The sequence below is a fragment of the Penicillium solitum genome (assembly GCF_028829755.1).
Source record: "Penicillium solitum strain IBT 25940 chromosome Unknown utg000008l_segment0_segment0, whole genome shotgun sequence".
Taxonomy (NCBI): domain Eukaryota; kingdom Fungi; phylum Ascomycota; class Eurotiomycetes; order Eurotiales; family Aspergillaceae; genus Penicillium; species Penicillium solitum.
In genome coordinates, this window is record NW_027072127.1 from 2,409,942 (window position 1) to 2,433,237 (window position 23,296).

A 23,296-nucleotide genomic window follows, 5' to 3' on the forward strand; every position below is an offset into this window, starting at 1 on the left:
TGCCTTAATTTACCGCCCATGGAAGCCGGTCGAGAGCTTTGGATCTTCGTCTGTTCTGGCGTCAGAAGCTTTATTTATTCCGAGTTTCACTGGGTTAAATCGCTTCGACAATATATTAGTCAACTTGCTGCCATTATCTTTTGCGTCAGGACCGCCAAGAACTTTTGTTTCCCACCTATTTCCCCTGCCGCTCATACACCACCCCACCTCATACCTACTCTACACATTTACTGTCAGACAAGATGGTTCTTGACTACAGCAAATGGGACGCCCTGGAGCTGTCCGATGACTCGGATGTTGAAGTTCATCCCAATGTTGATAAGCGCTCTTTCATCCGAGCAAAGCAGGCCCAGATTCACCAGCAACGAGAGCAGCGCCGTCATGAAATCAAAACTCTGAAGTACGAGCGCATTATCAATGATGGATTGCTGTCGCGCATCGATAAGCTTCTCGAGTCTCTCAAGAAGCACGAAGACTCGTCTGCTTCCCCCGATGAGTTCATTTTCACGACTATTATGGAGTTCGCAAGCAACCCCGCCGAAGACCAGGCCCCCACCCCGCCGGAGGGAGTATACACACACGAGCCGGAACAGCCCAAGTTTTCCCAGATGATGAGCTCACTGGTGGACCAGGTGAAGAAGGAAATTGGCGATTCTAAGCCCGAGAACCTCTTCAAGGCATACATTCAGGGTGTGAATGGACACTTGGAAAAGATTCAAGGACTCCAAAAGGAATTGTTCGCAAAGCTTGCACAACTTGAGAAGGAGGAAGGTGCCAAGATCACTAGTGATACACTACATGAAGGTTTCAACCAATCACATGTGGCCAAGGTTGCTGAGAAGGAGAAGGCGGCTGCCAAAAGCAAGGAGAGCTCTGTTGAGCTTCTGAACCCGGGTGCGGGAAGCTCCGCTGCCAAGGCCGACGATGAAGGCGATGATGAAGACCCTGCCGATATTGAGATTAGTCCGCTGGCAAAGGAGTTTGCTCAGCTCAAGCCTGGAGACTACAAGGCCTATCTGAACTTCATCTCAGCGAACCCGGACATTGTCGCCGAGAAAGAGACCGACGGCCTACTTGTTGAGGCGTTCAATAGTCAGCTCAAGGGCCAAGATGACTATGCTCGCCAGTGCGTGCACCAAGGTCTGCTTCTGCAATACTGCCGCTCGCTCGGTCGTGACGGCATCCAGCTGTTCTTCACTCGGTATGTCAATTCTCTACCTTTTTCTTTTTCAAACAATGGCTAACATATACCTTCCAGTATCACAACCAAGGATCACCGCGCATCTACCCTGTTCCTTAATGATGTCAATGAAACTTACGCTCGTATCAAAACCCGCTCCGCTGAACTCAGCAAGGATGGCTCAGCATCCAACGATCCTGCGGGAGTAGAGCAAATTCAGCTGCATGCCGTTGACCCCAACACCAAGATCACCATCAACCTGCCCGCCGCCAATAGCGAGGACCCCACTGAGATCGAGGTGCGCAAGATCTTCGACGCTTTCCCTGAAGACCTGCAAAAGGCATTGGCAACTGAGTCCTTGGACGAAGTCAACAAGGTTCTCGGCAAGATGTCCGTCGAGGAGGCGGAGGTTGTTGTGGAGCAATTGGGCAATGGTGGCATGCTCAGCTTGGAGGAAGGAATCGTGGACGCCACGACAGCAGAGGGCCAAAAGAAACTGAAGGAGTTGGAAGAAGAGGGAAAGCAGGAAGTTGGTGAGCCCGGTGGTGATGTTACCGAGCTTGACTAAGGATATGCAAAAGCGATGATGATATGAATTGAGTATGGCATTTATTTCTCTTGATCCGAGAACAGGTTACCAACCACCTCCATGATTGTTGTATATTTGTGACTGTCCATTCTGCCATTAAGCGTATAATAAAGATACCTAATCAGGGCTAACCGGCTGGAGAAGGAAATCCGTGGTATTAACGATGCTATCAATTTGAGTGAGATACTAATTTACAAACCCCCCTAGAGACATCGCTGCGTGGAGTAAAATAAAACAAAGAGAACAAGAGATGTAGCTGCCAGATCACGGTCAGGCTACCAAATAATGCGGGGAGGGGGATGTAGAAAAAGTCATGTCATATGAGTAAATGTGGGAAACTTGTGAATACCACGTCTTAACCCCGGACTCCCGAATGTTCTATCCCCCACGCGCCAAAGCAAACCACCTAGACTCCGCTGGCACCGGGAGCCTCCTGGTCTTTTCGGAGGTCGATCAACAATTCGCGGAAACGCTCCTTTCCGGAGCCGCTGGCACCGCCCGCGGAGCCCTTGCCCGATACATCCACCAGCTTAGCAATGCGCTCCCAGCTGGTGCCACCGGCGGAGGTGTCCTCCCGGTTGGCGAGGAACTGTTCAGCTTCGGCGCGGGCGTGGGAGCGGTTCTTATCAGCCTTGTTGTTGTAGGAAACGTAAAAGTCATCGATATCCTCCTGTGCCTTCTTGACGGTATTGTCCTTCTTTTCGGCGGAGATCTCCGCACGGCGGGTGATCTCAGCATCACGCTTCTCGCGCCATTCACTGAGAATTGAAAGACAGACGTTAGCTTGGGGATCCAGGCTGAAACAAGATGAATGCAGGTCGCAAAGTCAATGCGCCCCGTCATCCAGTGTTTGAGATTGGACTCACCGAACAGCATCTCCCTCATCCTCGGGTTCCTGGGCGCTCTGATATCCGGTGCGGGGGAAGGGTGAGCCGGAGCCAGTGATTGTGCCACCGGGAGCAACGCGCTGCATATATGTAACCCCTGGTCAGCATACTGTACATTCACCACCCAAGTATCCAATAGCCAATTCATACCTCGTTCTGGTTCTGTGTCGCCACGGACGGGAAGGATGATTCAAATTGGCCAATCTCCTCAACGGGCTCGTCGCCTCCGCCGAGCAAGTCGTCATCCCCCGCGCCTACATTCCCGCCGGCAACGTGGTCTTGAGAAGTAGCGAATTGCTCGGCATCTTCGCCGAGTACGGCACGCTCGCGGGCAAGGAAATCGTCATCGGTGGTAGCTTGGATGTCAGCTACTTCGGTCTGGCCTAAATGCGGGTCATGTTAGCTCCGGTGTAAGGAGAGCAAGTAAGGCGGGTTCAAGTATACCCTCAGAGAAGTCCTCTAGGGAAGGAAAACGGTCAGCCATGCTGGGAATGGATTGTTTTTGACTGTTGTATGATTCAATAAAGACGTTCGGATCAAGAAGATGATCGGGAGGAGAAGTAATCAAAGGGCCAGGAAGTTGATAGTTAGAGGAAGTAGTGTTGACAGGTGTGGCCGGGGCGGGCTCGGAGCCCCGTTGTTCTGCCGGTTCCGGGGCGGTAAGCTTATCCATGTTTCAAGCTTGGGGTACAAAGCACTTCAACTTCACTTGTGATGAGAAAGGTTGAGAGTTGAGATCTTCGTTTGATATTTCCTTTGGCTTTGTTCCGGTGACTTTATTTGATTGCAACTTCACTGCAGTTCAAATCTCACTAGTGGTCTTCAATTGCTCCTTGTTGCCTATTTGTCTCCCACCGTGATTGCGACTTGCGCTTCAGATCTGATAATTTCACTTCTCAAACGCTTCCTGTTCAATCGCAGTGCTTACTGTTTTTGTCATCATGGCTTTCACTGATGACGCCGTGAAGGCAAAGCTATCTGCTCTGAACGACTCGCAGGAAAGCATCGTTACTGTTGCGCAATGGGTTATGTTCCACAGGTACGGACACTTGCTCCAACCCCAAAGAGACTTGCTGATTTTTTTTGCTTGTACCTATAGACGCCATGCTGAACGCACCGGACAAATTTGGCTCCAAAAGATTCGCGACTCGCCGCCTCCCAAGCGACTCAACCTGATCTACCTAGCCAATGGTACACATATCTTCCTGCACTTGAGCTCCGCACCGCTTGCTAATTATATCTACAGAGGTGGCCCAGCAATCCAAAGTACGCGGGAAAAATGATTTCCTCATCGCGCTATCCCCGGTCCGTCTCTCTCAGTCCACCATTGCAACTCAAACTAACAGAACAATAGATAATTGTCGATGCTACGTCAGCTGCTTACAAGGGCTCGTCGAATGAATACCAACAAAGGATCCGCCGAGTGGTGGAGGTCTGGAGACAACGCAATGTATTCGATGGAGCTATTCTGGATGCAGTGGAAGCTCGCATAGATGGTACGTCGAATCAATCGGCACAACGAGGGGACAGCTAAACTGATTATGTTGCAGAACTCGACAAAGCTCGTCCTACAAACAAGAAGCAAACCCTCGGAGGCTCCTTTTTCAAGGACACTTCTTCGGGATCCACCCCGTCAGAACTACAGCCTCTTAACCCATTGCAGACTGCTGTCAACAAGGCTGTTATCAACTCCAACAATTCCGCCGCAACCGCTACTTCGGAGTTCGACAAGCTCCATGACTCCAAGACTCCGAAGCCTACACTGCCCGTTCACGCTGCACGTCTAAGTTCACTCTTGAAGACGCTTGCCAACGCAGAGAACTCCGTCTCCGAGGTAATCAAGTCGCGCCGCGCCCTGATCGATGGGCTTGAGAAGATCCTCCAGACCAACCGCGCACAGCTATCAAAGGAGGAAGTCCTTGGTGCCGAACTCTCGCAAAAGAAAACCTCAGTCGATAACGAGAAGCGCGAGGTCGAAGATGCGATTATGCGCGGTCTACCCAGTGAGGAGTCCTCCACAAACCCCGGCGAACACAGCGGACACAATGACGCACCCGGCCGCCCAGAAATCGAAGCTTTGACACCTCCCCCGGTGGAAGCTATTACGCCAGTAGGGTCCCCACAGCCAGAGAAGCAGCAGCTCCGCCGTGGCCCTTTCACTGAAGAGGCGGACGACGACACCTCGGAATGGAACCACATGAATTTCCCCGACATGCAGCAATCAGGCAATGGGACTGCTGTCACTGATCAATCCACTACTTCTCCAAACCATGGCAATGACTTCGATATTGCTTCCGATGGCCACGCAAAGAGGCGCAAGATCTCACATGGCGAGGAGGACTATGCGGCTTTCGCGGCCGGCGATCTAGATGCTGATGTGGCTAACCTGCTTGCCACTCAGGGTAAACACTAAGTGAGTTTGAATCATTATGGTCGGGGCCATATGTTACTTTGGTAATTTTTTTATGTGCATCGGCTACCCTGGGGTGGTGTGATTTAACCATTTCTTTTCTATTCCATTGACTGCCTCTTGGGCATTCTTCTTTCGGTTTATGTTTCATATCTTTTCTTTTTTTTTTCATGTATGAAGTAACTAACTAAATGTAAGAGTTGAAGCATGTAACATATGGCATTGATCGTAGGCCTGTAGTCCAATTTTCTCCGAATTCTCTCTGTGCAAGTGTCTTGCATGATGTCTAGCATGTCCATATACATCGTCTAGGTGCCTACATATGTATTTACTTACAACTAAAACCATGTAAACAACTACAGTAGCTACCGATATGCAAAGGGACTATTTGCTCTTCTGCTCATTTTTATTCTTCTGGTCACATTAACTATGAACCAATGCTATTTGGAACAGAAAAACGTCATCGGAATATATCCGGATCCATCCACCGATCTCGCGCAAAGCGGTTTGACAACTGATGCCTTCGCCCCCTGTAAGCCAACACAGAGCGGATATTGTTTGAGGATTCATCCTCTGGAGGTGGCGGAGGCGCTGATTTGCTCCCCTTTGGTTTCACAACCAGTACAATGATCATTCCCACCACGATCAGAAGGAGTAATAGCATGATCTTGCGCTTGGTGGTTCGTTGTTGGTAACTCGTAGCCTATATGAGTCAGTTTCTCATTCTAGCGAAATCGTAAAGAGGTAACATACCACTTTCAGCTCCTTATCCGCAGCCTTAACCTCGGTGCCCATTCGCTCGACGTTGTAATCTATACGGTCCAGCATGGTTCCTTGGTCGATAATCATGGTCTGTAGTTCACGGAAAATATCCGAGAGCTCGATAATTCCCTTTGCAATATCGTTGATTTCGCGCTCGCGCTGCGCAATAGCAGCATCATTCTGACCAGTCTGCCGTTGCGAAGTCTGCTGCAGCATTGTCTGCGAAAAGGACCTGTCGGCATCTGACTCCATCATCGATGGATCCGTGTATGGGTTCTGCGCCGGCGTAGGCGTGCCATCGAACGGCGTCGCGATACCCTCAAGATCTCGCAATTCTGTACAGAAACAAATCACCATATTAGCATATTTGAACCAACCAATTCCGGCTCCATGGGAAGAGAACGAGAACAAGAACGCAAAAAGAAAGAAGGGTCTCATACTTCGCAAATAAGTACTCTGCTTCTTCCTAAACCTAGCACTAGCCTCCTGTACCCTCGCAGCAAGCGAGATCTGAATATTCTTCGCCATAGTCTCCTCCCCACTCGTAACACCACCATGCGCCTTCGACTCGCCGACCATAGTCTCTATGCGCATGATAGCGCGCTGACAATCATGAAAGGAGCGCGTGATATTCTGCGTCAAGCGTTCAATAACGCTCTCGTCCTGCTTTCGCAGGTCCTCGTCGCCGAAGCCAGGGAGCAGGTGTTTCTGGTGTAACTTGTCGAGCTGGGCGGAGTTCTGGGCGATCCCGGATAACAGTTCGGAGACCTCTTCCTGCACGTCGACCCAGCGCGGCGGGAGGAGATCCATCTCGATGACCATGTCGCCATCTTCGTCTGTTTCGGGTATTAGGCGCCTGTTTTCCTCCGGGTGCGAGGGTGTGTCGGGGAAGCCATTTGTTGGTGTGAATTGTGGCTTTTTGGCTGGGTGGTGGATTAGGGATTGGCGGTAGGAGAGGTAGCTGGGTTTGGAGGTGGGGTGTTAGTAGTTGTTGTTATGCTTTGTAGACTGGGTTTTAGGGGTGGTGTTTCTTCTTTTTCTTCTTTTGGCTCGTTCCGGCGCTGACGGATTGCGCCTGGGGTAGAGTTGGGTAGATGGGGTTGCATACAGGTTGGTTCGATCCCGCCACATTGTGAGGGCGTTAGGAGGATCGGGTCGTGTGGATGGTTTATTGATTTGGTGGGGGTATACGAATCATGATCAGGTTGAAAGTATTAGGCTGGGATTGAATGGTGGCTTAAGAGTCTCGAAGTAGCCGGAAGTGAATGATAGGAGCTCTCCACATGTCGGAAGGGGTCACGTATGCCCGGTATTCATCATGTAATCCGTGGGTTTTCCCACGTGGAGTGGGTAATTTTCGTATCGCTGGGTAACCTGTGAAGACAATTTGTTCTATATATATTCTCGACTAAAATGATAATCATGTCTCTCGTGATATTATGCCAACTACTACAAATATCTTAGTATGGGTCGCGTGCTCAATTGAAAGTGGCATCGACACCCCGGATTTTTGGATAACATGGCCTAAATAGGGTATATGATGTTCTCAAGACAATGCAAGGCTAATAGATTGAAGAACAACTACCTTCTATTAATGTAGACTATTATAACATGTCTTGTAGTCTGCTTGGTTCTATAGATCTACAAATCTAGGGCCCCGCAGTCTACTACAAAGTATTAAAGATACAAGAAATCCAAAACAAAAGCCAAGACCTTCCTAATGCAATTAGGCTCCATGTGTATTCGGCAGATACTATCATTGTTAGCTCGCTCAACAGAGGGGCGGGATCAAGCTTTTGTCCAGCGTTACATCAATATCGTCCAAGAGGATATATAGACATATAGTTTCAACCCTTTAAAAAGAGATCTAGATATAATTAATATATAAAACACTCGAATAAAGTCGAACAAACCAAGTACAAAGGACAAAAGTACACATATCAAAACGGTGGCAACATTCAGCCCCAGGACGGCCCCCACCGCCCTGAGGTGAAACGACGCTGACTGGGCATCCTCAGGCACGCTATTTTGGTAACTCTCGTAAGGCTGTTCCCCTTAACCCTCTTTTTCAACTTCTTCATTTGACCCCTCCTTTGTATTTTCCCATCTACATTCATCATGGTACGTCCCTGATCCCATAACCTACCTCAACTTGTGTGTTGCGTTGTCGAAAATCAAACCCCCACAATGCGGGGCAACACTGTTCCTTTGAACTTCACTGACCATCGCATCCTCTAGGCTGATTCCCTCACCGAAGAGCAAGTGTCCGAGTACAAGGAGGCCTTCTCCCTGTTTGTGAGTGATTCCACATACAAATCGAAGACGTGAAGGTCGAAAATGCTGACCGAGAGTTTGTTTCGTTGCGGAATAGGACAAGGATGGCGATGGTACGTGATGGTCGCCCCGACAGCTCAGTCGAGCCCACAACAGTGTCCTCTGGGATCGAATTTCAAGAGAAAAGTATTCTAACATACAATTCTCCCAATAGGACAAATCACCACCAAGGAGCTTGGCACCGTCATGCGCTCGCTGGGCCAGAACCCCTCCGAGTCTGAGTTGCAGGATATGATCAATGAGGTTGACGCCGACAACAACGGCACCATTGACTTCCCTGGTACTTGACCATAACCCACTGATATAAACGAGAGACGGCTATTGACGTGCGATAGAATTCCTCACCATGATGGCTCGTAAGATGAAGGACACCGATTCCGAGGAGGAGATCCGCGAGGCATTCAAGGTTTTCGATCGCGATAACAACGGTTTCATTTCCGCCGCCGAGCTGCGCCACGTCATGACTTCCATTGGTGAGAAGCTGACCGACGACGAGGTTGACGAGATGATCCGCGAGGCGGATCAGGATGGTGATGGCCGGATCGACTGTATGTTTTGGAAACAATCTTGGAGCCTACAGGCACTTGTCTGCCCAAATGCTAACCTCTCCATCTCCATACAGACAACGAGTTCGTTCAGCTCATGATGCAAAAATAAACGACGCATTCCCACCATTGCGCCTTTTTCCATGTTAGCTGACGTCGCGGTTTTTTAACGAGAATATTTCTCTTCCATTTCAATTTTCCAATACCGATTTCCTGTAGTCTATGCTCATTAGGCTCTACATCTTGGATGATTTACGATCAAGCGTGTGCTTTGAAATGCAGACGGAATGAACTGGGCGGTACTTTGGGTCAAGTGTTCATAATATAGGAATGATGGCTCTCTCCCTATAACCCTGACGGTGCTGGGCTTGTCTCAACATCGCCACCTTGTTCCAACCAGCCATGTCCATACAATACCGTAGCAAGTGTATAAGAAGTAACCATAACCCAACCCCCATTTGAACATCCCGCTATCGATTAAACCTCAAAACCTCCATAAACTGCCTCGCAACATCCGCCCCAGACCACGGATCAGGATCTTCATCAGCACGTTCACCAACCACAGGGCCAGCCCCATCAACACTAGTATCAACCCTAGCATCAACCCCAGACCCAGCCTTCTTCCACCTCCTCAACCGATCCTTAACCTCCATCCCAACATTCGGAATAAGAATCGCCTCCCGAGCCTCAACACCCAATCTCCCCCAAAACTCCCGAATCAGCGACGCAGTCGCCGCATACTCAGCATCGATATCAGACTCCTCAATCGCAGAACTAGCGAGGTCGATACCCGCAGCTTCAACATCAACATCGCCATCACCCCCATTACCAACACCAGCACCAAACGACCCATCCTCCCGATCCACAGGAATAGCCTCCACAACCGACGGACCACGCCACTCAATCTCAACAACCGTACCACGCACCCGCGCCGTCGGGAACGTCTGCCGCACGTCACCAAGACGCACACGGAAGTCACCAACCTCATAAATGATCCCGTTCGGGACAGCGAGCGTGAGCCGGTGGCTCCAGATGGGCTGGCAGGCGTAGGTGAAGTGCTGGAAGAGAGTTCCGTACGAGGAAGGGGGGATAGTAGTCATGACCATTGGCGGGGAGGGGGAGTGGTCTGGTGCGATGGCATTTACGGGACCAGGTGCGCCTTGGTTTTGATTTTGGTTTGGCGCTGGAGCGGGTTTCTCTGGCTCCGAGGTGTAGATGAAGCCGTGGGTTGGGTAGTGGGTTAATGAGAGGAATTGCATGTAGCGTGGGTTTGGGGGTTTTTTGTTTGAGTTTGAGGAGGGGAGTAGGCCTGGGGTGTCGCGAAGGAGCTTTTGTTCCAGACCCCAGCGGCCGATTGGGGTTAGTTCTTCATTTGGGAAGGCGGCGCGGAGGCGCTCTGTTATTATTTGGAGGGCTGTTGAGGCGTTGGGGTTTGAGGGGATGAAGTAAACGCTTTGTTGGGTTAGTTTGGGGAGGGTTTGTTGGAGTGGAAGAGGGGATTTACCCTGTGATAGGCATTTTTTATGTGTTTTCTTATATTCTGGACAGGAGCAGAGGAAGAAATGAAACCGGTGGTTGAGCTGAGGGATATCAACTGGGGGATTTATGGGTTGAGAAGATGGCGGCGATGAGTCCCCAGGTGATCTTCAGTCTTGCTAGAGTATTGATTCAAGTAATATGTAGCAGGTAGCGACCATGCAACATAGATATAGAGATCGATCAATAAGAATGATGATCAAGTCCAGTGCAAGAGAGTGGCAAAAGAGGATTCCCCAACAGGATGGCAGCTTTGCAATCTGTATAGTTTAATTAGCATAAGCACTGAAGATGAGAATGATCTGGTACCTTTGGACAATTTCTATGTATACGAGGTTGTTCTGGAGAATCAAGTGGTCGGCCTCCACATGAAAGCCTGGGATGATATTAACATTAAAGTGCAAACAGAACAAACATCCAATATCAACGCCCTAGCTTTAGAGAGTCGACAAAGGGAAAATTATCTATGATAATATAGTAGATTACACTCTGTCTGCGATAAAGACCTCTTGTGTTATATTAACGGGTTTAATATAGGAAGTATAGTTCTCCACTATTAGAGGAATTATAGAGTTAATCGCGGCAGACACTAAAATCGTGCACCACTAGGTCTCCTATATATAACTTGTGGCACCCGTGAAAGAGCACCCAAAAGGTTTCTAGCCAGGCTAGCCAGTTAGTGTTTATCACTTACCAGATGGATGACATTGAAGTGTCATTGAACGCCATCGGTTCATAACTCTCTCATTGGATATTACCTCACCGCGTCTTCCATCGCCGGAGGCGTATACAACAAGACAAGAATTGTAAATTGGCCGCTTATACGGCCTTATTATGTTCTTTTTAGCTATATTTTAGATATATACGAGGGCGGTAAAAAAAGCATATTCTATATAAGAGACTTTTCTACATATAACCTTTGACTGTATACTAATTTCAACTTTATAATATACGACCAGCTATTAATCTTACTCCGAAAAAGACGAGATTGTATGTTTTTTTAAACCGGCGTATCGTCTAAGTTGGCCTTTATGACAAGTAGATCATATTAATTCTTAGGATAGCCCTGGAGAAGACTTTAATATTACTAATGGCTATATAATTAGTTTCCGATCCCTGACTGGGATTATACCTTCGGTCCTTCGCATACTTGTAAAGTGTAAATTAATGCCTTAATATGAACTAATGAGAGAGTTATGAAATAGTGGCATACTTAGTCGCCCGCAATGAACCCTGCAAATGGCTCGAGACTCCCCGCTCAAGATTACAAATCCAATTCATGAATGGGGGTGAGGTGATGGTATGACAGGCTTTTCATACTATAAGTACAATTAAACTCGCTATAAATACTGACCTTTGTTGGTTCATTGCTACTTTTGCATTACTTTTACATCGAAACTGATGTCTCAACAATCGCAAACAGTCCTCGTCACTGGCGCCAATGGCTACATTGGCAACGCAGTTTGTCGTGCATTTGTCCAAGCCGGATGGATTGTGTACGGCCTTGTGCGTAAGCCGGATACTTTTTCAGACCTAGCCGCCGAAGAAATCATCCCAATCCAGGGTTCGATAGGCGACAATTCTTTTGTTCCAGTTCTTCTGGCGCAACAAAAGATATTCAACGTCATCGTGTCGACCACAGAAATGCTTGGATAGTTCGAATCCCATTTTCAAGATATCGTCTCCATGCTCCTTGCTGTATCAGAGAAGAGTAATGAAGCTGGAGTTCGGCCTCTAGTAATGTTTACCTCCGGCTGCAAGGACTATGGTATGACTGGACGCGCCGACTCGGAGGACCTGGCACCTCATACAGAAGCATCTCCTCTAAATCCGCCCGCTGTCGTTGCCGAACGTTGTTTCGCATCCCCTAAAATCTTTGAATACCCCTATGCCTTCGATGCAGTGATTCTTCGCCCTACGACAGTTTTCGGCCGCAGTGGCAGTTACTATGGCCCTTTCTTTGTGTTGGCCCAGCTCGCAAAAGAGACCGCCACGCCACTCATTCTTCCGGCTGATCCAAGAAGCATAGTTCACGGTACCCATGTTGACGATTGCGCAAATGCGTACCTCTCCATTGCCGAAAGTAACCGGGCCCGGATTTCTGGCCAATGCTACAACATCTCCTCTAGACGGTACGAGACATTGGATGAAATTGCTGAAGTATTGGTTGAGGAATACGGTCTTGAGAAGGGTATTGTTTATGACCCTCCACAGAACAAACCAGTCGATCAGTTTGATATTGTGCAGTTCTTGACTGGATTCTCTCAATGGGTTGGAAGTGATAAGCTGCGACAAGATGTTGGGTGGAAAGACCGAAGGCTTTTGTTCACCGAGGGCCTGAAGGCCTATCGTCTCGCCTACGAAGCAGCAGCAAAGTCCGGACATAGCAATGTTACCAGGGTGAAGGGCTACATGAAAGCTTTTGCCGCATCGAATTGACTTTTTTTTCTTTCGTGTTGATCTAGCTAGGAAAATTCCGAAAAGAGCCAATATGAACACAAGTGTCAGTAATACCTGGGATTTGCATTCATAGAGGAATCCGGGGGGCGACCTGGTCTAGAACTGAAAGGATTGGATATTCGCTGCACTTGACTGCGTCAATACAAGCATCACTAAAAGCGCAAGCCAGAAACAATGGAACATATATATCATGAAGATAAAGATAAGAGATGTATAACTTTTGATTAAGTGTGTTATTATAAATAATCTTACACCTAAAATCCATCCATGGATGCGTGGGTGGCCCCGGGGCCCCCCACCTACCCGATCTATGCGGGTTACGTAATAGTCCTAAATTGAGTCATGTGACTGTATTATTGTAATAATCACGTGCCTTTGAACCCTGGATAGCTCACGTGATCTTCCGACTCCACCCATGGGCCTGGGCAGGGCTGAATTTAGTCCACAGGAAACAAGGTAGAGTGTACTACGCAGTATGTAGGTACGGCTTCCCCGATACCCCCCCAGATCCCTTTGACTACATATGTAGTCATGTTATCATGGTACATATGGATATCAAAGCACAAGGTTTCATATTCACATCTCCTATTGTGCGATCTTCCAGTCTAAAATCGACAAGATCAACCCTTACATACTCCATCAGAGAGACTCAGGGGCCGCAGTGGGGTTGGTGGCGCCCTCAGATTGAGCACAGCCTGGAGAGACAGAAGACCCTCTTGGCACTTTTATCGCAAGTCTAGACTTGACCATTAATACTCTAATAATAACATAGCTTGGACCCTGCAGTCTTGTCTTCTTGCGTGGCCAGGTGTGAAGGGGTTCACATTCTCAAATTTGCACCAATCATCCCCTGCAATATCATGCCTCGCACTAAATCCCGAAAGCCACCAAGGACGATCAATGGAGCCCCAAACAACTCGGCCGCGTTTGATTCACTTTCACAGAGACCTCTCACAATCAATGACGTGCCACATTGTGTAAAAATGTGTCCATTCCCTCTTTTGTTGCAGCTCCCTGGGATCTTATTCTCTCTGAGACATCAATGCCGGCTTTTGTTACTGGTCCCTACACTTGGCTTTGTACACCATTCCACTCCTTCTGTGGGCTTCCTATGACCGCTCTTTTGTTATTTCTTTGGTCTCCCTGCAATACCCCTACTTTATTCATTCATTATGTATAACAAGCGCAAAAATCGACCTTTATCAATCGCATTGTTTCTGATTGCCGCGACATATGTTTTCTTCTTCTGGCTCCCTAGTACAAAAACATACCGAGGCCGCCTAGCAAAACCAATCTCCAGAAAAGACGGCACCATTCGACATGATGCCATTCGTCTAGATCAAATCACCGAGCGATTCCCCGTTACAGAATATATCCCACTACCAACAAGTTCAGCCAAAATCCCCCGCATCCAGCATAACTTCCCAGAAGAAACCCGCAGCGAGCGCAAGGCCAGACTCAAGAAGCGGGATGCGGTGAAGGAGGCGTTTCTGCATTCATGGAATGGATATAAGGACCATGCATGGATGCGAGATGAGGTGAAACCCCGCACTGGAGGGTACCAGGATACCTTCAATGGCTGGGGTGCCACACTTGTTGATTCGCTAGATGCGCTTGTGATTATGGGGCTGGACGATGAACTGCAGCTGGCTCTGGAGGCTCTAGAGGAAATCGACTTTACAACGACCAAGAGCAGACAGGTGCCCGTCTTTGAGATAATCATTCGCTATATGGGTGGATTTATTGCTGCTCATGACCTGACCGAGGGCAAACATCCTATCCTGCTGAGAAAGGCCGTCGAACTGGGCGAGATGATCTTCAATGCATTCGATACGCATAATCGCATGCCTCAAGTACGCTGGGAGTGGACTAGGTATGCTAAAATATACGCAAATATGCAACGAGAATTCGAGACTGACAATGCCCAGGTCTGCCCAGGGAAAAGAAATAATACCATCCTCACGCACCAGCTTAGCGGAAATGGGATCCTTGACAATGGAGTTCACTCGCCTGACTCAATTGACCGGTGATCCTAAGTACTACGACGCCGTTCAGCGAATTATGAACGAGCTCGAGATCGGACAAGACAAGACACGGATGCCTGGCATGTGGCCGACATGGATTGACACTGACCGAATGACATTCGACGACTCCGAATTCACCATCGGCGGATGTGCGGATTCCGCATACGAGTACTTGCCCAAAGAACACATCCTCCTGGGTGCACAGACGGAAAAATATCACAGGATGTACGAAAAGGCCATTGAAACATTCAACGAGAATCTGCTGTTCAGAGGAATGACCCAGGATGAGGACCAGCACGTTCTCTTCACGGCCAACGTTGTTACAATGCGAAGTAGCGCGAAGACCTTCCATTACGCACCTGACCACCTCAAGTGCTTCATGGGTGGCACCGTGGCTATTGGTGCTAAGATTTTCAATCGGCCGGAGGATATGTATGTTGCCCGGGGACTTACCGATGGCTGCGTCTGGGCATATGATGTTATGCCTACAGGGATTATGCCGGAGGTGTTCCAGGTTAGTCCCTGTAAGCACATTGATGAGTGTCCGTGGGATGAAGAGCAGTGGATGTCAGATGTCATATCGCACTCTATTGATACCGAGGAGGACCGCGAGAAAGCGGAGGACCATATTGAGGCTCAGCGTCTACCGCCAGGCGTGACTAATGTTCAAGACGCGTCGTACAAGCTCAGGTACAAGTTTTACTCCATTCCTCCTGGTGCAGCTCACTAACATACTACTGGTCTAGACCTGAGGCTCTTGAGTCCCTGTTCGTTATGTACCGGATTACTGGAGATAAGAGTCTTCAGGACTCCGCGTGGCGCATGTTTACGAACATTGATAAGGCTACCCGGACTAAGTTTGGCCACTCGTCTATCAACGATGTGCGTCATTCGAAACCAAAACATGAGGACAAAATGGAGAGCTTTTGGCTTGCCGAGACTTTGAAGTACCTCTATCTCATCTTTTCTGAGCCAGATCATATCAGTCTGGATGACTATGTGCTGTATGTTTGTTCCCAGCTGTGTTCATTTTTACTTTATGAGCTAATGATTCTCTTTTTAGGAGCACCGAAGCCCATCCTTTCAAGCGACCAAATTGAAGTGCTCTAATATTTAGATTTTGTGTACAGCTTTTATCATCAGCAATATTTTGATTTTATTCGACAAGACCGGCGTTACAGGCATTGGGGCTTTCAATATCATATGCAGCATCTACTTCTTCAGCCACCAGAGGGAAATATATCCCAATCTCCAAGTTATCGATCCATAATATCCCCAACCACACATACTACAAAAATAATATAAGATGAAATTATACATAAGCAGAAACATCAACAGAATTACTCTTCAGATCCTCCCGCCTCCTCAGCTCCGCCTCATCCTCGTATTGAATCGAGTACCGAATCTCCTTATGAATAACCATCTTATCCGCCCCATCATCATCTCCTCCATCAGTCGCAACACTCTCATGTCGAGTATGTGGCCTCGGCACAAGCTCAATCAAATCCGACTCCACTGTAAACGGCCCCCCAGACCCAGTTCTCACACCATTCTTCCCCTTTTCTGGCACCTGAAAGCTCAGCTTCTTGCGCGGCGCGCTGAGAGGGAAAATCGACCGGCGCATTGGCGCACGCACCGTATCCGATTTACCACTATCCCCATCCCTTTGATTATTTCCAAGCGCTCCGTGCGCACGGGGACTGGCATCAAGATACAACGGCGCATCCCGACCCGGGCCATGATTCTCCGACTGTCGCGACCCAGAACCAGAACCACTAACGGTCGGAGGAATTATAAGCGACCTTGACCCCGTACCAGCTCTTTTCCTCCGTGAGCGAGAATGCGATATAGATCTCGAAGCGGTATTCGAATTTGAGCCTGAGCCAGGCCCGGTCTTCGAGCTTTCTTTCGTGCCGTTTGATCTCGACGCGCTACTTTCCAGTGTCGAGTCGCCCGCCGTACCATAGTTTGTGCTGACGGCTGCCATGAAGGGTCGGAGACAGAATACACTGCATGCGACTAGGGCGTAGTGAAGCTCGACTTGCATCCAGACTGTTGGTTCGACGGCGGCAAGGGTAGTGTCTTTGCTGTTTAGGGCGGTGCGGAGGGTTGAAATGTGGATTATGGAGAGGATTATAAGGCTGGGGTTAGGCGGTTAGTCTTGAGTTTGGGATTGGGAATGCGGATGCGGATTACTCACGGAAAGCGGAATATAAACGCGAAGCCGACGGCTAGTTTGCGGCGAACGGACATGAAGAGGCCTTTTAGGAGGATCACGGCTAGCAGGAAGAGGAGTATTTCGGTTATAACGTCGACTGCAGCGATGAATTGCCATCGTATGTACTATTCTTGCGAGATTAGAGACGACTTCGGGAAGTTGGTGAGGGGTATATCATTGGTTATTTTACATACCAAGTCGTTGCATTGGCCACCGTCATTCCGCCAAGGTGTGTTTAGCTCACAGTTGACTAGGACAATGAATATAGCCGGGATTACCCAGGCAGTGCACAGAGCTAGTGTCGCCCAGGATGCGCGGTTATGTGGTTTCTGCGGCGTGAGGCGAAGGTATATAGCCACGACGCAGCATTTGGAGAGATAGATGATCACCAGTGCGATAATATCGCTTGTTGCAATTAACTTAGAAAGCTGCTTAGTTTGGGTCCATGGAACAATGCAATAGAATATGAAATGACAACTTACAGCTTGAATCTGACCAAGTCGACCATCCTTCAATAACGATATAGAAGTCCCGAATCCGCGCGAGCACGCATAAAAGATGAGACTTGATTGCACCACAGCGATAGCCTGTATAGAAATTAATGTACCTGTCAGCAGTGTACTCAGATAGCCCATCCAACCCAAACCTGGCTCGACTCTATTTGATTCTTCAAGCCCTAACTCACCGTGGCACCTAACAAAACCCAATCATCGCGCGCAAACGGTGGAATCAACATGAGGCGCACATATAGCCGAATCAAGAAGCACACCAGGGAGACAACCAGGCCCAGCGCAGCAGTGATAATTAACCACGCGCCATGGTGCAAGTCATCGACGACCTCGAAGGGCGGCGACTGGCCTGGTGGCACATACGGGCCCATGGCAAGGGGGAGGGAGCAGGAGCCACCTGAAATAACGGAGTCTAGGCAAGTACTCTTCTCGTGGTTGTCATGTGGAGGGATGGATAACTATACTGTGGTGTTATGTGGAATGTATATATGAGTTGCGCTGATCAACACAGACACAGGTGCGACTGTGAAAGGCTGTCAGATCCGGGAGCCATGTGGACTGGATGACGGGACGGAAATCAATATGGAGGAAGGGGGTTGATTTGAGACCGCGACGCTTGTATGCGTTGTATAGAAAGGCCGAAACAGGAGATATGCAGGCGTTAAAGCCCAGCGATAACGGTTGAGCTACGTGGTTTCCGTTTCTCCTACGGTGCACTTGGGATTATGATTGTTTCTGCCTTGGGAGGTCATATGCCGATACCCGATAGAAACATGGACTAGTTATCGAGTTCAGGCATGTACGTAAGTCTGGCTGGAGAGATTCGCTCGATATGGCGGATGCTGAAGGGGGGGGAGTTCGAATGTCGATGGCGGGTTTATCCCTTTCTTCCATTGGAGGGTATAAATGGTGGCAATTATTGTTTTTCGGTGTAAGTTTAGGTCATCTGGTTGGAATGGTGGTTTGCCTTCTCTCCCTCACATCGAACTTCAAGGTAGTACGGAGTACTCCGTACTGTGAGCACACTACGTTAGGGCACGGCGGCCCGCTGTAGGGTTGTCGATCAGCGTGCGCCCCTTCAGAATTAGACTGTGGGAGGTTGCCATCCGATAGGCTATATAGTTTGCTCTTTGGTAAATAAAGCGAGGGGTCTATGCATCCACCCGCTATTTGGTTCGCAAGCATGGAGTGTGGCGGAATTGTCTGGGGGATAAGCATCGAGTGGATGGGCGACAGGGATTAATAGAGTTAGAGGATTAGCGCGAGTGATGCATCAAAAATGTATTGGGTAGTGGTGCCGTGTCTGTTCAAGGGGCTAGGCTTGCTTATCTTTCGTGCTTTGTGTTGTCTATCATTTCGATGCGCAGGTGGAATAGAGAAACAAATCACCATTAATCGATAGAATAGAAGGATTTAAAGTAGCATTACAACCCCGATAGTCAGTCCAGACTTCAATATCTCCCAGGTCTAACAGGCGTTAAATGGAGTTAAATGGAGAACACCCCTGTCATGCAAGGTTGCAATAGCCCCCATTCCGGGCAAGAGACAAGGGATAGCAAACCCCAAAAATCAGTGTCAACAGTCCCATTCCCAATTGGATTAGACGCAGCACCCTCGAGCAAAGAACGATGTATCATTCATCACTCGGATCGCTGCCTGGGTGTTCCGAGGAGGTGTTCTCTCCCACATGGCGCGTGTGAATTTTTCCCAAGCCATGCCTTGCTCCCACGTCAATACCACGCCTCAATCTCGGCAATTTAGTGGTCGTTATGATTCCAGTCCTTTGGGTTTTCTCCTGATACCTGCTTCTTCTGGCTACTGCCATTTTTTTTTTGTTAGTTTTATTAGAGGGTGCTTTGTTCGCTAGGCGCTTTTTTACTTCGCATCCTAGATTCTTCGGGGCGTTGGGTTGCCAGGAGACATAGGCTTTTGTTTTTATTCTCGCAATTCCCTACTTTCTAGCGGGGAATTTTATTGTCTTATCTTCGATATATATTTATTTTAGTGGTTCAGTCACGCACGCGGTTATGACGGTGCTCAACAGGTCCAGACCTGATTCGCAGCAGACGATGACTGGCCTTGACGACGAGGAGTATGCCCAGAAAGGCCTTGTTGAGCCTCGGTATATGGGCACGCTGGCAGATCGGCGTGATATGAATGCTCTTGGTCGAGTGCAGGTTTTACGAGTAAGTTGCTCTGCTCTTATTGTTCCGGTCGCGTTAGCCTTGCTAATGTCACGAAGAGAAACTTTCGGTTTATCTCTATTGTTGGATTTGGATGCACATTGATCTGCACATGGGAAGTTATTTTGACGTGCGTGCTAGTCCCTGCATACGGTGATGATGATGCAGACCACTGATTCCATTAATAGATTGCTGGCCGCTGGCTTGACCGACGGTGGTACAGCGGGCTTGATATGGGGGTTCATCGGCGTCTCGACCGGATTTAGTCTTGTCTATGCCAGCATTGCTGAGATGGCCTCGATGTATGTGACTGAGAGCTTGCTGCCCCTGACCAGATCGCCGCTAATCAATTGACAAATAGGGCCCCCACTGCCGGTGGACAGTATCATTGGGTGTCGGAGTTCGCACCAAGGAGAGGACAGAAGTATCTCAGCTATATCACAGGTAACATAGCTAGTCCCTGTGTAACTTCAGTGAGCTAACATATCATCTCAGGATGGCTTTCTGCAATGGGGTGGCAATGCGCTATTGTGTCCATCGCCTACCTCGCCGGCACAATCATTCAAGGCCTGATCGTCTTGAACCAGCCAGACTATAACTTCCAACGATGGCATGGAACCATGCTGGTAATTGCCATCTCGACATTCTCAATCTTTTTCAACACCTTCCTAGCCAAGAATCTCCCCTTTGTGGAAGGGGTGATCTTGATCATTCATATTGTTGGGGTGTTCGCCATCATTATCCCGTTGTGGGTACTCGCACCACGCAACAATGCCCACGCAGTCTTCACCACGTTCAACAATGGGGGCGGCTGGGATAGCCCTGGGACAGCCACATTGGTCGGCTTATCTACTACCATAACATCCATGCTTGGCTATGATTGCTCGGTTCATATGTGTAAGAATGAACTTTATGAACGACCTTAGACCTAGTATATGGTGCTGACATTCAAAAAGCCGAGGAAATCAAAGACGCATCAGAGACACTCCCAAAGGCAATGATGACCTCTGTCGCCGTCAACGGGGCGTTGGGATTCATCATGCTAGTCACACTGTGCTTCACACTAGGCGAGGTCGACGCAGTCCTAGATACCCCGACGAGGTTCCCGTTCATCCAGATTTTCTACAATACCACGGGCAGCCTCGCCGCGACAAATGCCATGACGGCCGTGCTGGTGGTGACCCTGACCGCCAGCACAATCACCGAAGTCGCAACGGCATCGCGTCAGCTCTGGTCGTTTGCCCGGGACGAGGGGTTACCCTTTTCGTCCTTTTTCGCATATGTAAGCCATGTCTTCTCCCTGTTCTGAACCCCTGTTTAGATCTCAGCCGTATTAACATGTAACTGCCAGGTCACACCAGGCTGGAACATCCCCCTGAACTCCGTAATGGTGTCTCTAGTCGTTACAATCCTACTATCGATGATCAACATCGGGTCGGAGGTCGCTCTGAACGCTGTCATTTCACTCACCATCACATCCCTGTTGTCCGCGTATATCATCTCGATCGGATGCGTATTCCTAAAACGGGTTCGGGGCGAGCCGCTCCCACACCATCGGTGGTCACTCGGGAAATTTGGCATGGCGGTGAATTTTGGGGCGTTGGCGTTCCTCTGTCCACTTTATGTCTTTGCATTCTTTCCCCTGACGACGGAAGTTACGGTTGAGACGATGAACTGGAGCGTGGCGATGTATGTTGGCATCGTTGGATCTGCGACGATTTATTATTTCGTTCGAGGGAGACATCACTTTATCCCGCCTGTGACTTTGGTTCGTCGGGATGAAAATAGTTAAGCTTGCGTTTGTTTGGGTTAGAGGTTTGTCTCCTTTTTTTTTCATGTTATTATTTTTCCGTCTACGTTTGGATGCTGGGGGATTGTTTATTTGACGATGTGATGACGTGACGTACTCCGTATATAGGTACGATCTTGGGATTCTGCTGTTATTATAACCTTGAGTGTCATTATTTCATTCGTCTTGTTCACACAGACCGGCCTATGTTGTACAATAATGACGTGGCGCCCACCCCTATTCGTGGTGATAGTTACTCGATTTAGATGTCTTGGAGGCTTAAGCGCAAGGGCTTGAGCATTTAGCTAGTCATCGGCATTAAAATTAAGTTATCAGATGGAACTTAGTGTTGGCGCTTGCAAGCTTTCTTGCCACCATAACATAAGCGCTTCATGACCTCCAGGACTACCAAGTTGTATGCAAAGCACAGCTTTCTTGCCCGACCGTAACAAAGAACCTATGGATCAATGCAGCGCTACTGGTACATAGAATAGAGATGTAGTGACACACTAAAAGTCGCGGAGATGAGTTACGTGTAGAGGAGTTAGCTCGCCATATCGGCAGGGAGTGGTTTCAGGCTATGGGCTATTACTGCATCAGTGACTAGCTCGTCAGTGGATCTTCTAGGCTGAAAGCTACACAGGTCTGTATTTTTTACTGTTTTTCTAGAACATCCCTAGCTCATTTAATAATGATCCACTGATTGATCTCGGCCTGGCATCCCCACTTTGGACCGGATGGTTGGGAAATTGGGTTACCGAGGGTTAGGGGCATGTAAGCTAGGAGATCTGTGATGGGCCAACGTGATACAGAAGGCTAGGTCCGGTTGGCCGGAAAGTGGGGGAGTCTAGAGAGAGATCCATTTTGTATTTTGCAAGAATGGGGGCTTAAGGCTTGGGGTCAGGGGGAGTTGTATGGAGTTGTATTGCAATATAAACGTAAACCCCCTTTCCGGGATTGCCCCGTTAGGTAGAACAGCTTACATGTGGAGATGAATGTGAAAGTGATGTATGTAACAAGTTGGTTATCAGATGGGATTGATTACTTAAAGGAGCGGACAAATCCGCCGTTTGCTATCTGATTGATCTGATAACCGAGGTAATGTGTATGGTATTGTCATATTACGTACATTACACGTGTTCCCATTCAACATTTTCTGTCGGCCCACCTCGGAACATACAATTTTCTTTCCAATTGCAATTTAAATTATCCCTGTAGAACCCCTGGAAACGTAAGTTATATATTCCAGGATAATAGGGTAATAGTTTAAATTGCATCATCTGACATCTTACTACGTTACGGTCATTTCGAGTCCAGTTAACAGCCGACCGGGACTCTCCTCGGGTATACCCAAACGCCACCGAATACACGTAATGTACAAGTTCATCTTCATATGCACTGTCGATCTGGATGGATACGATGACCCCAAATGGAGCCAAAGCCATATCCAGTAGTCGAGTCCTTATTACTGCTGACGGCCAAGATCAATGTTAGTCAATGTTAGTCAATATTTCATAGTTATATTCCTTTTTCTTATATGTAAAATATCGATGCCGGAACCAACCGTGTAACATACCCGGTGACGAAGAATGTGGCAAATCTGATAAATCCCTGTTCTGTTTCCGATCTTCAACGCCGTGAGACCTGTATTTCTCATTCCCATACCGTCATTTTCACTTTCCCGATTCTCTGTACGGAACTATTGTCCCGACCATTCTTCGGGTCCACGCTCTCCTCCCTCATCCCACTCTTCTCTTTCCATGCTCTATTCATAGAAAGCCAAAAAAAAAGGGGATTTCACACTAAGTCTCTTAACCTCCATTACGTCTCGACTCATATACCCCGGTCTTCCCTCGTTGCGCCGATTCTT

The 23,296-nt window shown here is 48.5% G+C and overlaps 12 protein-coding genes across 12 annotated transcripts; 8 read left to right on the plus strand and 4 right to left on the minus strand.

Annotated features, from left to right (window-relative positions):
• Window positions 1-242: 242 nt before the first annotated feature.
• On the plus strand, window positions 243-1,748 carry N7455_010210 (Hsp90 co-chaperone CDC37; the record flags this gene model as incomplete). The annotated part of the gene is made up of 2 exons (XM_040954183.2): window positions 243-1,201; window positions 1,259-1,748. The coding sequence occupies 2 exons, from the start codon at window positions 243-245 to the stop codon at window positions 1,746-1,748; spliced, it is 1,449 nt and encodes a 482-aa protein (XP_040815504.2).
• A 170-nt stretch (window positions 1,749-1,918) lies between these two features.
• N7455_010211 (clathrin light chain CLC1) lies at window positions 1,919-3,329 on the minus strand (the record flags this gene model as incomplete). The annotated part of the gene is made up of 4 exons (XM_040954083.2): window positions 1,919-2,527; window positions 2,636-2,736; window positions 2,807-3,039; window positions 3,101-3,329. The coding sequence occupies 4 exons, from the start codon at window positions 3,327-3,329 to the stop codon at window positions 2,176-2,178; spliced, it is 915 nt and encodes a 304-aa protein (XP_040815523.2). The 3' UTR covers window positions 1,919-2,175.
• Window positions 3,330-3,597: 268 nt separating this feature from the next.
• Window positions 3,598-5,069, plus strand: N7455_010212 (CTD-interacting domain-containing protein; the record flags this gene model as incomplete). The annotated part of the gene is made up of 5 exons (XM_040954250.2): window positions 3,598-3,695; window positions 3,756-3,847; window positions 3,903-3,961; window positions 4,011-4,152; window positions 4,207-5,069. 5 exons carry the CDS (start codon window positions 3,598-3,600, stop codon window positions 5,067-5,069), a joined length of 1,254 nt encoding a protein of 417 aa, XP_040815381.2.
• Window positions 5,070-5,526: 457 nt separating this feature from the next.
• On the minus strand, window positions 5,527-6,959 carry N7455_010213 (t-SNARE syntaxin TLG2; the record flags this gene model as incomplete). The annotated part of the gene is made up of 4 exons (XM_040954235.2): window positions 5,527-5,769; window positions 5,820-6,163; window positions 6,269-6,789; window positions 6,937-6,959. 4 exons carry the CDS (start codon window positions 6,957-6,959, stop codon window positions 5,527-5,529), a joined length of 1,131 nt encoding a protein of 376 aa, XP_040815342.2.
• Window positions 6,960-7,946: 987 nt separating this feature from the next.
• On the plus strand, window positions 7,947-8,819 carry N7455_010214 (calmodulin; the record flags this gene model as incomplete). The annotated part of the gene is made up of 6 exons (XM_065606387.1): window positions 7,947-7,949; window positions 8,067-8,123; window positions 8,200-8,215; window positions 8,317-8,442; window positions 8,498-8,710; window positions 8,785-8,819. 6 exons carry the CDS (start codon window positions 7,947-7,949, stop codon window positions 8,817-8,819), a joined length of 450 nt encoding a protein of 149 aa, XP_065460350.1.
• A 358-nt stretch (window positions 8,820-9,177) lies between these two features.
• N7455_010215 (uncharacterized protein) lies at window positions 9,178-10,225 on the minus strand (the record flags this gene model as incomplete). Its single annotated transcript, XM_040953996.2, has 2 exons — window positions 9,178-10,159; window positions 10,212-10,225. The coding sequence occupies 2 exons, from the start codon at window positions 10,223-10,225 to the stop codon at window positions 9,178-9,180; spliced, it is 996 nt and encodes a 331-aa protein (XP_040815467.2).
• Window positions 10,226-11,644: 1,419 nt separating this feature from the next.
• N7455_010216 (uncharacterized protein) lies at window positions 11,645-11,899 on the plus strand (the record flags this gene model as incomplete). The annotated part of the gene is made up of 1 exon (XM_065606388.1): window positions 11,645-11,899. One exon carries the CDS (start codon window positions 11,645-11,647, stop codon window positions 11,897-11,899), a length of 255 nt encoding a protein of 84 aa, XP_065460351.1.
• Window positions 11,900-11,929: 30 nt separating this feature from the next.
• N7455_010217 (NAD-dependent epimerase/dehydratase family protein) lies at window positions 11,930-12,682 on the plus strand (the record flags this gene model as incomplete). The annotated part of the gene is made up of 1 exon (XM_040954152.2): window positions 11,930-12,682. One exon carries the CDS (start codon window positions 11,930-11,932, stop codon window positions 12,680-12,682), a length of 753 nt encoding a protein of 250 aa, XP_040815339.2.
• A 1,173-nt stretch (window positions 12,683-13,855) lies between these two features.
• N7455_010218 (glycoside hydrolase family 47 protein) lies at window positions 13,856-15,827 on the plus strand (the record flags this gene model as incomplete). The annotated part of the gene is made up of 4 exons (XM_040954105.2): window positions 13,856-14,576; window positions 14,632-15,417; window positions 15,474-15,731; window positions 15,791-15,827. The coding sequence occupies exons 1-4, from the start codon at window positions 13,876-13,878 to the stop codon at window positions 15,825-15,827; spliced, it is 1,782 nt and encodes a 593-aa protein (XP_040815410.2). The 5' UTR covers window positions 13,856-13,875.
• A 212-nt stretch (window positions 15,828-16,039) lies between these two features.
• On the minus strand, window positions 16,040-17,912 carry N7455_010219 (uncharacterized protein; the record flags this gene model as incomplete). The annotated part of the gene is made up of 5 exons (XM_040954148.2): window positions 16,040-16,868; window positions 16,928-17,070; window positions 17,140-17,364; window positions 17,428-17,532; window positions 17,631-17,912. Coding segments are annotated over 5 exons (1,584 nt in total), but the record flags the coding sequence as incomplete, so codon positions are not given.
• A 1,145-nt stretch (window positions 17,913-19,057) lies between these two features.
• Window positions 19,058-19,379, plus strand: N7455_010220 (uncharacterized protein; the record flags this gene model as incomplete). The annotated part of the gene is given in 2 exon segments (XM_065606389.1): window positions 19,058-19,288; window positions 19,305-19,379. Coding segments are annotated over 2 exon segments (306 nt in total), but the record flags the coding sequence as incomplete, so codon positions are not given.
• Window positions 19,380-19,523: 144 nt separating this feature from the next.
• On the plus strand, window positions 19,524-21,429 carry N7455_010221 (putative GABA permease; the record flags this gene model as incomplete). Its single annotated transcript, XM_065606390.1, has 7 exons — window positions 19,524-19,640; window positions 19,697-19,767; window positions 19,826-19,939; window positions 19,999-20,081; window positions 20,133-20,534; window positions 20,594-20,919; window positions 20,989-21,429. 7 exons carry the CDS (start codon window positions 19,524-19,526, stop codon window positions 21,427-21,429), a joined length of 1,554 nt encoding a protein of 517 aa, XP_065460353.1.
• Window positions 21,430-23,296: the final 1,867 nt, after the last annotated feature.